Raw genomic sequence first — 17,900 nt, forward strand, 5'->3', positions numbered from 1 at the left:
GATAATATTACTATTAGACCTCCTATTTTAAAATAAAGGGTTGAATATGTAGGGGAATTTTTGAAATTTTAGTAAAAAATTCATTAAATCTAATTTCATTTCCTCTCATTCCTCCCAATTTTGGGAGAATGAAAATTTAAGGTTTTAAAAGAATAGAGAGGCATGAGTGTTCCCTCCTACCCATTCCATTCCATCCCACTTAAACTCCCAAATAAGGGAATGAACTTTTCATTCCCTCTATTAGAACTTCCAAACAAGGGAAGGGATGAATATCCTAAAATTATTCTTTTCATTCCTTTCAATTCCATTCCATTCCATTCCGTCCTCCCAAATAAGGCCTTAGAGAAAAAAAAAAAAAAAAAAAGAAGAAAAAAAACGATATCATTTACCTTCAACCTTTCAACGACACCTATATAACACAAGCATTGTCGTACCATTTAATCATAACCTGTATGAGTAGGCTATGACTAAGGAAGAGTTTATTCAATGACGGTAGCTTATGATTTTGATATTGAAGTTAGACGTTGAGAATTTTGTAAAGGCTATGATTCGCTTTCAGTCTTTAGATGTTTGGGATTTTGTTTTGGAAAAGTTATAATTGTATTTTGTTTTAAAACTAAAGAAAAATGAAAAATAAATATTCTAATTGATTGTTTATGAAGTTAGTGATGGAAATATGCATGTGCGCAGTGGAAAAATAACAGATCTACTTCATTCATAAAAGTTAACATGTACTATATAAGTTTCAGAATTTATGAACAAGAGAGTGTATCTTGGAGCGGTGAATTTCAAAACAAAAGATCAAAATTGCTTGGGAACACTTTCAATCTTCACTCCAATTCAACTAACGCCCAAGATGTATGGTCTCTCAATCAGTTCCAAAAGGAGAAATGTCAAAGTGTCTATCACTAACATGCACCACTTCGCAATAGTGTTCCTTCAAAATTCTCTACAGAAAAATTATGTATGTTTCTCCTTTTGTGTCTAACCAATTATCTAATTGGGCTGGCCTTTTGGGCCTTTCCAATTGGGCTTAAGTGTGTGGCTTGAAGTGGGACCAAAAGGGACCAATAAGACACTAGCTTCAATGGACCTTGGGCTTTTTTGTCAACTCTTGACAAGTCCAAAGTTACCATTAACTATATTTAATACTACTATATAAATATAGTTGCACTCTAAGCCTTATCTATAAATTATATTCCAAGACTTTATTGTACATGCAACCCCTTCATAAAATATTCGTAGTAATACAAAGTCATGAATGTAGACTGCAACTTTGTAAATTACTACATCTTATCCTTAAGTACTCAGTTTAATCCTTTAAAGTTATTCATTATATATTTATGAAATCCAATTTCATAAATATATATACTTTAGTAACTCTTTATTAAAGTAATTAGGCCTAACTCTCTGAATAACAATCCCATTAAACTTATCTCAAGGGAATATTTTGTATTTCCGTTAAGAGACTATGAATTCCATCTTGAGAATATATGTTCCATCAACACTAAATGTGGTTGCCCAACATACTGAAGTTTTGGTCGTTATTCTAGATCTCACTCCTGATATATTAAAGCAACCTACATCTCATGATCAAGTCCATTATTCTCTCAGGATTAAGAGTTCATGCAAATATAAGTCGTGAGTTTATTATTCATGTGACAATCGTTGAAAGAATAATAAATCTCACACGGTCTAGTTCAATATGTTTTAACTCTTAAAACATATCAACATACCAACTAGAAATCTCCATTTCCATGATTAAGACAAATCATCTTAGTTGATTTGTTATAGTCTTCGCAGATGAAATGCCCAATTTTCATCACCGACTATGAACTACATTTTGAGTTTACAAGGAACTTGTGATCTACATCTTCTGTGACTAAATCACATAAATCACATACAATACATCTCATGGACTATATGATAATATCTCAATATTCATGTTACTATTATTTTTAGATAATAATAAAACAACTTTATTAAACACAACATTAAGTCATACATAATGTTATAAATAATAACATACATAACATCATACAATAGGATTTAAGGGCACTAATCCTAATAATTAGCTTCTTCTTTTTTCTTTTTTCTTTTTTTAATATTAGAACTCATAATTTGTACATTTCTTTGTAGTTTTTTTTTTTTTTTTACTGCTATTTTGTGCGGTATAAGCCATAGTGATAAAAATAAAAATCAACGATGATTTCACAGTATTTTCCGTTTTTTTTAAAAAAGGATATGGAAGGCCAACTAAACACAATTAAATTTTGATAATTGGATGTATTTTTAGCAAATTTCTTTTTGTTTAATCATGTTCTCTTTATATTGATACTTATAAATGATTCCCTCAATTTCATTGAGATACTGATTTGAATTTTGCAATTAAGGTTTCCACATTTAGTTGTGAGAATAGAGTGATCAAGGAAGTGTTTGGGAGGTTGTTTAAATTTATATAATTTTAGGATATAAAAGCATTTTATACTTTAAATTCTTATTTAAAGATTTCAAAATCATTTAATCAATTTAAAAATTAAATCTACTTTTAATGGTAAATATTATAATATGTTATAGTCTTATAGTGTTATACAATTTTTTAAAAATAAAATATGAATTACACTACAAGAAATTTGGGTTCAGGCAACGTTTGTAAAACGTCGCTAAACGCTCACTCTTTAGCAACGTTTTTCAAAAACGTCACAGTATACCACTTATAGCGGCGAATTTAAAAACGTTGCTAAAAAAACGCCACCTAGACCCAGATTTCTTGTAGTGTTTAGAAAATCAAGTTTTCAAAAATTCAACAATATTGTGGGCAAACATAAATATTATACCACAAAATTAGTATTATATGTAGATCTTAATATACATAAAAATGATTTCAAATGAAATTTTAAAGTTGTCCGCGCATTGCGCGGGACATCATCTAGTTAGTAGTAATAGTGGGGGCTTCTGTCTCTTGGACCTTTGATTTTTGGATTCTCTTCAAAAGTATGCAACTCCACCCGAGATTGTCCCATTGCTCCAATTCACCAAAACAAGGAAGCCCTAGAAATTCAAAATGGTTGTTTGGTTTTAAATTGAATTGAAATGAAAGCTTAGGCTTTTATTTTTTGAAATTAATTAGGAGTTAATTATGGCTATTAAAACCACATTTCAAACTTCCCTCCCCAAGAGTTGAGCTTAAATACACATGATCATTGTTGCCAAAACTTGAATCGTATTGTGAATTGATTTTTTATTTTTATGTACTATATATCATATCATATTATGTATCTTAAGATTCTAAAACCTCTAATAAAATTATAAAAAATTATAGGTATATTCATTATAAGTTCGGAATATACATTATTAATTACCAATTTAATCATTAATTATGTAATAATATTTAACAATCTAACTAAATAAATCAAATTGATATTTTTAAAATATACACATTCAAAATTATAAAACTTAGAAGTGATAATATATGATAGTCAAAGTTTAGTTACAAAATTGATTGTAGCTCAAGTCTACAACCATACTTGATAAAAAATATTATTATATATTTTAAAATTCTAACTGTTGAATTGCATATTTTTTATGCTTTAACTCACATGTCAAATTTTATGTCAATAACAAACCCCTTGTCACACTCAAATCCATATCATGTTTACGTCTCAACTCATGATTAGTATATAAGTTGACAAAACATTCTCAAGTACCTATGATGGACCATAGGTACTTGAGGATGTTGTGTCAACTTAATGGATTTAATTAAAAAATTCAGAAGTTTTAAGAATTTAGCTGTTTACATGGTTTTGCCACATGAATCTTGTTCATGTGGAATATTAATCACGTTAAATTTAATTTAGGTTGTGAAAAACCACATCCCCTTGAACATGTGTTGATCAACTTAAAAATTCATTTAGGAGTACCGCTATGTTCCCAATCAACATAAAACCCACTAACTGCGGCACCATCAATGGAAAATAAGGAAGCTGCGCTTAGGCTTTGCCATACCAAACCATAGTCCAACAAAAACCAGTCTTAGAACATAAATGGGCAAATCTCAGATTTTGAAATATAGCATGCAACCTAAAGAACAAATCCTGCTTAAATTATAACCATGCATCCTTAAACTGAATGCCAATGCAAGTGGATTGCATGATGTCCAAAGCTTGAAATGTTGCGCATGAGCAGTGCCTTAAGAGAAATTGGGATCCTCAAATCTAGATCGCCAATCAGGTCCAATTACAAAATAGATATATAAAACATCATACAAGAGAAGAAATTAAAAGTCATCCTTAGGTACACATCCAATTCATATTGATCTAAAACAGATACTCGAACTTAAAAACGTTTACAATGCAATATTAATTCAAAATATCGGTAAGAATCTGCAAATCATGATGTCAAGATTATAAGCATGTATAGTGAAGCATATTATGAGTAAAAGACCATTCTTTGGCACAGCCTCATTGAATTCTATGTTTATACTTTACTCAGGGATGTATATTCTATAAATTTATCTCTGGTAAATGAAAAATGAAACAACAAAATGTCTACAGTGGCAGATACTCAAGTAAAGAACACAAGGCAAAAACCAGAGGCCTACATTCCCATCATCTCATAAAAAAGGTTTTCTAAACCATAGGCCTAATACAATCAGAGTTTAAGGCTGGTAGATCCCAGATTAACAGAATTTGATGAAAGTGAAGCTGCTCGAGTCATAGCAGTGTCTTTGTTGTGCATGCAGGCATCACCAAACATGCGGCCACCAATGTCCCATGTTGTGGCCATGCTTGCAGGAGATATTGAGGTAGGCCTAGTTACATCAAAGCCAGGTTATTTAACTGATTGGGATTTTAAAGATATAACGAACAGCTTTTTGAGTGAAGAAGATAGAAAGCAACCTGGGAATAATACTGATCTTGGCCAACTCAGTGATCTAATGCCGTCTCCTGCAAATGTTACTGATTCCATGTTTGATGGCATTGTTGGACATGGAAGGTGAAAATCATTGTCTTTGTTACAGTCAGTAATACTGCCTTTTCGATTCTAGAGGTGGTTCAAACTCTTTATGCTTGACTGGCTTTCATTTTCTGTGTCATATGTCATATGTGTACATACTGAGATATTTGTCTTGCATTGTATGATTTATATCGTGCTTTTCGATCAACAATGAAACTTTTCTTCGTTGGGAAGATATAGCTGCATAATATTGGTGTTAAATTATATGCTTGACCACAGATTGTTTTTACTATCACAACTTTATTTTGACGTTTCCTGTCTACTTCTCACTATTTATTTTGAAATGGCATACGGAGCATGAATTCTGCGGAAATATGAGAAATCACAAAATTGGTGAGCTATGCACATAGGCAACACAAAATTAGCCTTGTATGAATAAAGTGGATTAGACCCTCCAACCGATATCAAATGAAGAACTACATCATGCTTATAATACTTAGTTCTCACTCGATGGGACTGTGCGACATAGCTGACAAATAGGCCAGATCTCTTTAAATTAAGTGCTCGTTTAGTAGAACTTATTCAAAGTAAAAAAGAAAATAATAATAATAATAATAATAATAATAATAAAATCACTAAATGAGACTAAAAAAATCAGCTTTGGCCATTTGGTACCAATTTGAAACGTGCCATTTGGGTTGAAAAGGCAAGTTTTTAAAAGAGCAATGTTTATTATACACATGCTCTTCCACACACTAAAAAAAAAAAAATAAAAAGTCTAAAATCATGACTTCAGTTATTTTTTTGAGTGTGTTTATCTGCGCCTGACTTGAGGTCATAGTTTTAGAGCAATGTGTGTAACAATTTTTTCCCTTTTTAGATTAGAATGGTCAGCTTGATAGTGTCGATATCAAATAGAGGATCGACCCTTGTTTTTCGTTTGGTATGAAACTTTACTAGTTAAACTAACTATAATCACATAATAATATTTCAAAGGGTTTTGAGTTGACATATTTTTATTGTAAATGTCTAAATGTCTAGTGCACATATCTTAATACACACAGTGTACGCACTTTTCAAAAACAAGAGAAATTGTGACTTCAAATCATGGTTTTAAATTCTAAAAGTGACTTCATGTCATAGTTTTCCTTGTTTTTGAAGATTGTGTATACTTGTCTTGTAAGGCCCACATGTCAGTCTCACAAAGTTCTTATGCGCTGAGTGCATAACATATTTTCTCATGTAATAGACATTAATATTATTTTTTTATTAACCATTAAAAATGAAATAATGTTACTAGTTATAGTTAATAACAATTTATCACTTAAAAGTTGCTGTTGAAAATATATTATTTTTCTTTATAATGTACCGCTTAAAATATTTCATCGAAATAGTTGTGAATGTAAGGTTATTAAATGCGTTAATGAGAAGCATACTCTAAGCATATTCGAACTCCTTTCCTACGACTCTTTCCACGTGGGAGAAGGACAGCGAAGCCAGTTTGTCCTAACGTTATCAATTGGCCCCACAAAAAGTGACCGTTAGAAAAACTTGAACGTTAAGCTTACCGTTGGAATAGCATTTTTTATTAATATCTCTCGAATGCTCTTCTGGGAAGAATCAATCCGATCTCTATTTTACTCTCTCCACCACTCTCTTCTTCCTCAACAAACCTCAAGATTAGTGCTCCCTTCTCTCTTCTCTCTCTCTCTCTCTCTCAAACTACATTGAAGAAGTTGATTAAAGAAGCAAATTAAAGATGGGTATGGTAGTGGTGATTTCATTGCCTTTCATTCTCTTCTGCATACTACTTGGTTTTGGTTGTTACTTTTTGGGAAGAGCAAAAGGCAGACAGGATGTGAAGACCAATGCTCAGATTTATGGGATACCCACTCCACCCCCAGGAACTGATACAGCTTTTTCTTACCCCTCACCCCCACAAAACCATTTCAAGCCACCTGCTCCAGCAGCTGACAACTCTGCCAATGTTTGATTTGATCATCCTATATATGCAGACATTGAGTGTTTCTATGCTATTGAATTGAAGGGGAGTACGTGATCTTTAATTTTTTGAAGCTTGATGTTATATTATCTATACACTGTATGGATGTGTAATTCAGGTATTTTTTTGGTTTGGTGTATACTGGTTGTAATTGGAAATTATTAATACAGCTTAAAGCTGCATTTTTTTAATTTTTCCTTTCGTTGCACTATTTGTAAAATCCTTTATTACTTTGGTCTTTACCTTTACCAAGTTGAATTGTGAGTTTAAAATCAAAGATTTCAAACCAATATTCCGAGGTAGAAGGCTTACCATGCTCTTAAATTATTAAATGAATTGATGATGGGTTTCATTGTCCACAAAATAAAGGCAATAGTAATTAGCGAGATAACCCACAAGACTACATTTTTTTTTTTTTTTTTTGCTAAACAAAAATACAAGACTACATATTTTACTCCCACAAAAAAAATTAACATATACATATTTTGAAATTTTAACTACAACTATGAAAGATCTTTAATAAGATAACATTTAAAAGACAACTTAAAAGCACAAAAGTAGAGTTCTAAATAACACAAAAGTTCATCAACCCAAAGTAGAAAATTCAAAATTAAAAAAAAAATAAATTTACCAAAAAAGGGAAAAAAAGAGAAAGAGAGAATACATTTTTTGTAAGGAGAAACGTGGAGAGATAAAAATGTAAAAGGGGAGGGAGAAATGTGGGAGAAAATGTAACAATAAAGTACAAAATTTATCAGAAGAAGAAGAGTAAAAAATAAATGGTTGGAAATAGGTGGATGATGTGGTCCCTGATATATTTTTTATATATATAGAGTTTTAACTTATGAGGTCCGCTTCTGATTATTGTGTTCTTTATCATTAAACCAAGAAACCAATTTGTTTTTTGTGTAGACGAGAATTGAACTGTAGATCTTTTATTCTCAACTATCAATGACTTTACCAGTTGAGTTAACTGAAACCCACTGGCCACTAATTTGACTTAATAGAAGTGCAATAATAATAAATGTTATGCTTCTGCACACACACACGGAGATTTATTAAGTGAAGAAGTGAGTAAGTTTCTTCTTACAATCATGGAAATGGGCTATGATTATTTAATATCACAGGAAATACACTGATGCACCTTCTAATCTTCATCAAATAGAGAGAAACGGTTTGGTATGGCAACTTGGGAAGACATTATTCACTATATTGGAGGACAACATCAGCAGTGTCCAATAATTCTCCCATCGTTATAAAATTGCCACATATTTTAATTTGAAAATACTATGGCGCACACACACTAGCACACACAAAATTGCCATATATTTATGTCTAATAAATGTTTATGTATAAATATATGTTTGTCTTTAGAAAAAATGTTTGTTAAATTAATTTAATGCAAGCTGATACTTTAATTGTGTGATTTTGCTTGTAAAAATAAATTATGTGAGTATAATTTCATCTCTTGTTGTAATTTTTGCATCAATTTTTAGAAAGGGTAGTTAATATTCTTCATTAAAATGAGTATTGAAAAAAATAAAGGGACGTATTTATTAAGTATGCGTTCTATTAAATTTTGGAATTTATTATTTGACAGTTCTTTTAGATATCAGATTGACTAAGAACTTGCAAATCCAATAGAGACACAAGATACATTTCTCCTCAAAATCTACTAGGCCTTTGTCATTACGATAATGAATCAAAAACTCAATGAAATTAACTAATGAAGTATTGAACTTGTTCCCGGTCTTTAAACATTCCGGGATCACTTACAATACATTTGTACATTAGTTTATCAAACATTTCTTGGTCGATCTACCTTATCAGCATTTCTTACAATGCATCTGTATGTTGGTTTAACAAGCAATTTGGTCTACCTTACCAGCAACTAGAAAGACTGAACATACAAATGGGTAGATTGCTCAATACCAAAACAACAATGCAATAGGAAGAAACTTTGGATGAATATGGATTTTTGACTTCGAAGTCAAAATCTCTTCTTGAATCCCAAGCTTTTCCCTTTTTTTCCAAACAATCATGAATTTCATTGACCTAAACTTTCTATTATAGAGAAATTTTGATTAAAGTGTCAATAGCTATCAGTTAACCCCAATAAATTTCTTGAAGGTAGGTTGGCACACCAAAATTTTATAAGTAAAAGGGCTCAACTCAACTGTAAAAGGGCCCATGAAAGAGGGCCTTAACACTTATGTAGGATGAGGAGCACTAGAAAGAGCAGATCGAGATGGCTCAACAGAATTTTTGGCTAGAATGAAATACTTTGAAAAAACTCGTAAAGGTTTTTGAAAATAAGAATAAAATAGACTCAAATTTTTTTTTCATAAGAATATTTGCAAAAGAGAAAGTTACAAATAGATTCCCCTTTTATTTCGTTTTTTTCTTATTAGAAATTTTTATTTTTTCATATATTGTAGATTTCAAAAAACTATTTTGTAGTGTAGTTCAAAGAAAAAAATGCACATGGAATGAACATAATTTATTAAAAATTTGTTATGAGTTATGTTTAACAACTTGTTATGTCTAAAAATATTATGTTTAGGTTTGGACAATTTTTTTTATTGAATTCATTAAAATTTAGGAAAATAATTAAATGCAAGTTGATACTTTTATTGTTTAATGTTTTGTAAAAGTTTAAATTCTGTGAGTAAATGTTCATCACTTGTAGTAATATTTGTGTCCATTTCTAAGATTTGTAGTTTATATTTTTCATTAAATCGAGTTTTTTTTTTTTTTTTCAAATAAAGGGACCTATTAGTGTGCATTAGAGATTAAGACGTGTAGATACCGAATTTTGGCTGCCCTTGGATTTTGATAGAAATTCAAGTCTTAAATGAACTATTTACTTTGTTCTATTGGTCAAAATTTTGTTTTATAGGATTTACTAAATTAGGGTAAGCTTTGACTAAAACAAGATAATCTGATTGACTTAATTTTGTTCCATAATTAAAAATCCAAAATTCCTTCCAAATGTGAGCTTTCATAGGCATAAATCATTCTTAAGATTGAGTAATATTTTGAAAATAAGAAAATTACCTAGCTAAAGTTTATTCTATTATTTCTTGAAAAGCATTCAACTTTGGTGGTGAACTAAGATGATATAAATAATGCACTTATAGGTTAATTCCAATAAGATTTATACTTGTTGAAGCAACCATGTTAGTGTATTGGGTAATGATTTCATTACATAAAATTGTGTTAATAAGAAACTTCATGACTAGTGTTCAATTTGGTGAAGAATTGTGAAGAACAAGGAATTACATGACTTGTTCACGACTAGCTCGTGACTGCTACAACCCACAAAAGGTCACATGAGGAGAACATTATGGAAGTTCAAACAACTCATGTGTCAGAGGGATCTCTCGACTTGCCCGTGACTTGGGCGACTCATGGAAGCCCACTAACAACTGGAATTCTATGTGTTTCCTTTCTTTCTTTATCCACACTATAAAAGCCCACATTACTCTAGAAATTGTAAGAAGAATTTCAAAGAGAAAACCCTAGAAATCCATTGGAGAGTTAGAGATTGCAAATCAACAATCATCTACACATTTTTCTTATTTTTCTTCTCTCTCTTCCCTCTCAATTTCCATGTCCTATGTGATGAACTTAGTCCAAACACAATCCACATCCATTCAGAGTGTAGAGAGTTGATTTGGAGCATTTGGGAAGCATGGGGTTCATACCAATCTTTGATAGGAGCAATTAGTGATAATTGCGGGATCAGGAAGCTAGCAAAAACAAGACTCCAAGAAGTCCGTTAGTAGTTGGAGCTTGGAGGACTAAAATATAGTGGGTAGATTACGCTTAAAGGGTCTCTTTATATTCAAGTACTTCAACTGATTTGCTAGTGGATCATTTCTGCTTGTCGAGTTGCAGAGAGGTTTTTATATAGGGTTCTCCGGTTTTCCTATTCGATAACATCTCGCAATATTATCTTGTGTTTGCTCCCTTCTTCCCTTACTACTTGTGCTCTTACTTAATTGTCATTATGTTTATCCTTACACTAGTTAGTGGTACCGATTGATTACGCATTTACGTCTCTTATTCAGCATTGCTTAGAGTAGATTAAAAGTAATCTAGTCGTAATTTAAAATTTGGAGTCTAGTATATATACTAGTGAGCTTTCAAAATTAAATAGAGCACCCCAAATTTTAGGTGGTGAGAGAGTTTTGAAACAAATAATGACATTACTGTCAATACAATACCAAATAAGGTTCTTTCTTACTATAAGCATCCAATGATGGAATGTATATACGGTAACTATTAAGCCAAAGATTAAAAATGCATTTTTAATCCTAGACTTTTGAAGTAGTGGTCATAACACCCCTTGAACTTTTATTTTAGCAAATTTACTCCTTAAACTTGACGCATGTGCAAAATTGAGACATCTGTTTGTCTTCTGTTTAAACTGACTATCGTCCCTCATGTGCATGTCACGTGAAAAAAAATTCTCAAGCTGCAACTTGCAACCGAGAGAGAAACTGAGAAACTAGCGTTCAGAATCTTCAAATAGAGAGAGAAAACCTTAAGGAGACTGAACCATGCATCACCAAAGTAAACCTATCGTTGCTGATCTAGACTTTGGAGACGCCAACAAAACCGTTTACATTCTGTTCCCTCTCTATCTCTTTCTTTGTGTTTGGTTGCTGAGAAAAACTTGAAGGAAAAGAGAAATTTTGGAGTCTTGGGGCTTTTGTATGACCTTGATGTCCATTTCTTTTTATGGGTTTAATTTCATGGATGGGTTTCTCCAAAACCTTGCCGATTGTCATATAAAGAAACACTCTTTTGCTTTCTCAATGTGAATTTGATTGTTATGTCAATTTGAAACTTGTTTGGGGCTTTCAAACCTGGAGTCATTAATTTTTTTTTTAAGCTTATTTTTTACGAAACTTCGTATGTTAGATGATGCACTAAAAACTTTGGGTGTAAATCAAAAACAAAGCACACTGATTGTTTGCCTAGAAAAAAAAATATTGTTATTTTTCCAAGAAAAAAAAAAGAGAGAAAGAAATCAAAGGGCTGTTTGTTTGCCGAGAAAATGAAAGAAAAAAGAGATGAAAAGAAAAAATTAAAAAGTCTCGTGGGCATGTGTTTCAATTTCGTAGATTGGTGAAGTATAAAGAGTAAATTGGCTAAAATAAAAATTTTAAGGGGTGTTATATCCACTACCTCAAAGTTCAGGAGTATTTTAGTATTTTTCCCTAAATATTGCTAAGAATTAAGTTCCAAAGCTTTCATATGTATTTTATTACTATGAGCATTAAATTATAAACTTGTCATGTATCAATTAATTAATCTTTTAATTGGTATATAATGAGATTTCTCCCACCAATAAAGTAAACCTCAAACTTGTAGGAGTCTTAAACACTTGATAAAAAAAGAGATTAAATTCTATAAGGATATGGTGTAAAACTCAAATTTTATCCCTCTAATCCCAATATGTCACATCATCATTGTAAGTGCACAATTGCACCTGGACCCAAAAACATACGTGGGCTCAGGCCTAATGAGCATTAAACAATTAAATTTGTAGAGTATGGGTTCGCAATCTAATTCGATGGTGCTCGAAACTTGATGAACGGGCCAAAATATTACAGTATTTATAAACAATGGACAAATAGGGCAAAATGAACCTCCTCGGACATAGGCCGAGGACCCTTTATATATTATTTCTCTTTTTCCTTTTAAAGGTTACAGCTCCTAGTCCTTCTCAAGTTCTTTTCAAAAAGGCCTCCCTCCCTCTCTTCTACCCCATTCTCTCTTTAAATACTTCATTTCCTTCTCCTTTTATCCACATGTCACCCAAAATCCCCTTCTACCACCTTCTTGAAATCTTTAAATACTAGTTAGAAGGCTGAATTCTACTGTTCAGGGGTCACTTCCCCATTAATGCGGCCAGGGAGGTAGGTACAGGGTCTTTAATGTGGAGGCAGCAGCCTTTTTCTGAGATATTTCTCTTACACCGCCATGTCTAGCGGGTATTTGGATCCCCTCTTTAACCTACAGTCTTTCCAGAACTCTGCCTTGATCTTTCTAGTGAATCTCCAAGTAATCACGGGTCTGTCCGAGGAGAGACTCTTCCTCGGATGAATCATCGGGCCCTCGGCTTGTAAACCAACTCGTAGCCCTAAAAGCCTTTAGTCAAGAACGAACTAGCGCCCATTGATAAAGCCCAAGGCCCAAATACCCACTTAGGTTCTTTCACTCCCCACAATCATATTATATATTAAAGAATAGGTACAACCATACTTAATCAATTCTAATACCCATTTAAAAATCCAATTTAATTATGAGTTTATTGAAATGTTATTATATGTGATAGAATCTACTGAATATTAAGCGAAATCTAATGTGACAATCTCTTATTAGATAGTGTAAAATATCTCAATCCTTACTGAATTATGACTCATAAAAAAACAATGCAACTCCTTGAAAGGCCAATGAAATTTGTAAGTTTATATAGATGAAATAAAATACAAATTGAATGCTGAGGTCGTTAAATACAAGGATTTTTGACAATGTGATGGTTATAAACTACATTTTAGCATCATTAATATAAAAAAAAAAACTTAAGGTTAAAAAAGGAAAAAGTAATTTTTTAATTGACTTGTATTCTTACCAATAAGTGCACCAAATCCCATCAAAAAAATAAATAAATAAGTGCACCAAATATCACAAAAAATCAACATGTAGATTGAAAATATGACAAGAAAGTAATAGGAAATCATCCAATATGGCACATCGCGAATCAATGCATTTTCATCATAATTCCCGATATCTGCTGTTTCTCTTAAACCACTAATTTCAAAGCAACCGAAATTATTAATCAAAATGATAAAAATATTCATAACTACAGTGTGTTAAGGTAAAAATCTATAGCCAAACACACACAAATAAATAAATAAATAAATAAAACCAATATTAGATCTAATCATTGACCTCACCTTTCAAGAAACATAGAACATTGTAACAAAGTCCTCCAACAAAAGGTTAATACAAAGTGTTAAAACGTTCAAATCACAAAATTGAATTGAATATTAGTTAACAATTCCTTTGCATATAAGCATTCAGGTCAAAGTCGGTTTATTTTTATGTAACTTTGTAGCTACTAAGAAAGCATTAAACCTAATGGGCTAAATTAATTTTATGCCTATGCTATATTATAACTAGTGTTATTTCCATATATAATAATAAATAAATAAAACTCTAAAAATGTTATATGTTTATCGCATTTAGAATTACTAGTTTGTAACATGTGCTTATGCACACATGAACATTCAATGATAGTGATGATGAGGTGGTCTTAACTATATGAAATAAAGTGATCAGTTGATTTTTGCGGTAAGTAAGTGAATAGGTTACCTGGTACTAAAATTAAGCAAATTAGTCTCAAGTGTTGTAAAATGGTATATAATACATTCACACACACTGACACACATAAACAACCATCATTCTTGAAGAAATTAAAAACTTGAAAACTCATTCAACCACAAAGTTTCTTGAATTTTTCTTATAATGGGGGAAATTAAAAAAACTTACTCCATGCCAGGCAATATCAAATTACGTGGCAGTAAACAACATTTGGTTTAAAAATGTTTGGGACTAATTGCTTTTTGCCCCTACAATTCTGTAAGGTAAATTATACTTGGAAATAACCATTACATAGAATTAGTTCCAGCCACAAGTTTTATGCTATTTACTTTACTTATAAAGTAATAACAATTTTGCCTCTTCAATTCTTGAGAATAAATCACCAAAGGACTAATTACAAAATTTTCTTTCACATTGCTATAATTCTTTTTAATAAAGAAAAAAAAAGTATATACATAAATGAAACTCCTTTTTAAGTTTTTACTTTTAACTTATCAACGTATCAAATAAAAGACATATTCCAAATACCTAAACAAAGTACAAATGTAAAACTAAAATAGAAAACCATAAAGTTTTCTATTTACACACTTATTATCTTAATCTTAAGCCTCCATTCCCACTTCATTATGATACAATGGCTAACATAAAGCCACCGACTATATTTACACATTTATTATCTTAATCTCACCCTCCATTTCCACGATACTTTCATCGAATGGTAAAAACACAAAAACTTTGATTCATTTCTAATTTTTGAAAGCCTTAGGATCCATTTGGATTGAGGGAAAGGGGGGGGGGAGTAGAATAGAGTGAAATTGACCCAAAATTATCCTATTTCAACTAATCCTACTCTACTCTCGGCCCTCTACTCCCCCTTGATAGGCCGAAAACGTATTGACCCCGTGTAATTGATTAATTAGCCAAGTTCAATTAATTAGCCAATTTAACATGCAAACGCATGGTAGCACAGACAAATCACCAATAAACTAAAGTGCAGCGGAAAATAAATTTGACACAGTGATTTATTTACGAATGGGGAAAACCTTCAAAGCAAAAACTTCACCGGGTGATTTTAAGGTCGTCACTCACGAGAATCCACTATTATCACAACAAGCGGTTACAAGTAAATGAATCCCAGTACCTTATACCAACCTACAGTTGAACCCTTACCCCAATACCCAATTGGACTTGTTTTGTAGTGACGATCTCTCCTTTCAATGCACGGCTCCCAGTATTTGACTAACCAATCTAATGTGCGGATCCCAATATGCAGCTTACTACTTTACACAAATCCTAGTACGTGACTAACTTCATAGCAACCCTTTGATTGGTGTAGTTGATTTGCAACAGTTTCACATAGAAACACCAATAAGATTTTCAATGTTGGTACAAGAGACTTTGTTTGGTTACAAAACCCAAAGGGGTACAAGAAACGCAGCAAGAACTCTTTCTTCTGTAGGAGGAGGCCCGAGTTCCACAAAGAAAACCTTATGAAGCTCTCTAGGGTTAGGTTTTTCTTTTTCCACCTCATTTAAATAGGAGCTTAATGTGTTCTCCTATTCCAAATAAGTTTACACAAATCTTCGGCTTTCTTAGTCCAATAAGAATTATACAAACCCATAAACAAATAGCCTTTTAGAATAAAAACGTTGCTAGCTATAAACTGAATCCTATAAGCTCAATCGATCGAGACATCTGTTGAGCTTTAATGAATCTTGACAGATCAAGCTTCAGTTGAGGAGGTATTGAGACCTGCAGTTTGCACTTTTCTTGAACAGTTCTTGAGTAATCTTCATGTCTTCAATTTAACCACTTGTAATGATCATCTTGAACCTACTTAGATTTACCCAAATACAAGTAAAGTGTGTTTTGTCAAAGAATATGCCAATTACATAAAAATATGTCCCCAACACCCCTCCCTTCACCCTCAATCCAAACGAGTCCTTAATTAGCATCTTCCATTCCTACTGCACTCTCTAATCCAAAAACAAACATTAATTTTGATTCATTTTTGTAATTTTCAAAGCTAGCTCTGGCCTTTTAAAAGCAAAGGTAAACAATTTTAATAATCTAAGCGTCAGGTCACTGTGCACATACATACTCAGAGTATAATACTTTATGAAGCACGCCAGAAAGTCGCCACAGCCATTGTCATGCCTTATATCATCACAATCATAGATACCCACCTTAGTCTATCAACCTCTTCGAGCCACCACCGACTCTTAAGCAGATCATTCTGCTTCACCTACAACTCTCTTCCTCTCAATGCCTTATGATCTCTCTTGATTTCAATAAATATATATATATATATATATTTTTTTTTTTTTCTTTTTTTCTTTTTTTTAAAAGACAATGAGATGGTGCGTTTGATCTGTCTACAAATGCCAATCCAGGTTCAATGAATTACGAGTGTTATTATTACGATCTCTTTGGTTTTCTTGCTTGCCACAATTATTGTGGTTTTCTTAACTTTCTGTTAGGTGTTAATGCATGCACAAAAATTTAAAAATTTAGATATGACATATGACGCAAAATTAGTTATCCAATTTAGAATTTAAATTAGATTTTCTCTCAATTTTGTCTTTAATTATATATTTAGATTATTCTAAAGATAACATTTAGATGTATTAACATAAACATATTTAGTGCGAAATTTCCATAAAATGGGACGCTTGGGTCAACTATATGCTTGATAACCATTTCTCATTTTAATTTATGATCAAGTTTATCATCACACAATTATCAGAGACTAAAAAGAACTAGCTACACTTCTCAGATTCGACTACTAGTCCACTAACTACTCAAAAGCAATAACCCCCACATGACAAAATGGGTGGTTCTATTTCCTAAACTCACCTTTAGTTCAATGAACCTTGTTCTTCTCTCCTTTCTCAAAAAAAAAAAAAAAAAAAAAAAAAAAAAAAAAAAAAAAAAAAAAACTTTGTTCTCTCTCCACAATCCTCTATGGGTTTTTTATTTTTATTTTTTATCATTATCTTCACCTTTAATTGCAGAGACCTAATGTATATGTATAAATACCACTACTCATTATCTCTTGTAAAAGGTCCTTAAAAACTCTCCCTCTGTAGAAGTCCTTCTCTCAACTCTCTCAGTCATCTCCCTCCCCTCTTAAGGGCTCAACCTCCTTCACAGGCAGTTAAAGAAGGTTGCCCCCGACCACCACTCTAACAGATGGATCAAACTGTTTTAGAAGGCCTTCAACATCTTTGGCTCACCAAGGAAGAAGAAAAGGACAAAACCATTTCGACCATAAGCAGATCGAACCTTATGGAGGAATGTACGCTAAGTCTATTTTGTAAGCTGCTCTCAGACCGAAAATAGAACCAAAGGGCCCTAAAAAGCACACTCAGAGCAACATAGAAAATGGGATCGGAACTGAGAATCATAGATGTGGGAAAAGATATTGAAGCAGCTTGGAACAATGGTGACCTCGCCAACACTCTTGAAGGGATTGCTTCTAATCTTAGCAGATGTGCATCCAATTTATCGGTGTGGAACAAGGAAGTGTTTGGCAATATTCCAA

General features: G+C 32.2%; 1 protein-coding gene across 1 annotated transcript; it reads left to right on the top strand.

The window, feature by feature from the left end:
• The first annotated feature begins 6,574 nt into the window (after positions 1-6,574).
• Positions 6,575-7,149, top strand: LOC142636657 (uncharacterized). Its single transcript, XM_075810932.1, has one exon. The coding sequence runs from the start codon at positions 6,716-6,718 to the stop codon at positions 6,947-6,949; it is 234 nt and encodes a 77-aa protein (XP_075667047.1). The 5' UTR covers positions 6,575-6,715; the 3' UTR covers positions 6,950-7,149.
• Positions 7,150-17,900: the final 10,751 nt, after the last annotated feature.

Source organism: Castanea sativa, chromosome 5 (genome assembly GCF_040712315.1).
Source record: "Castanea sativa cultivar Marrone di Chiusa Pesio chromosome 5, ASM4071231v1".
Lineage (NCBI taxonomy): Eukaryota > Viridiplantae > Streptophyta > Magnoliopsida > Fagales > Fagaceae > Castanea > Castanea sativa.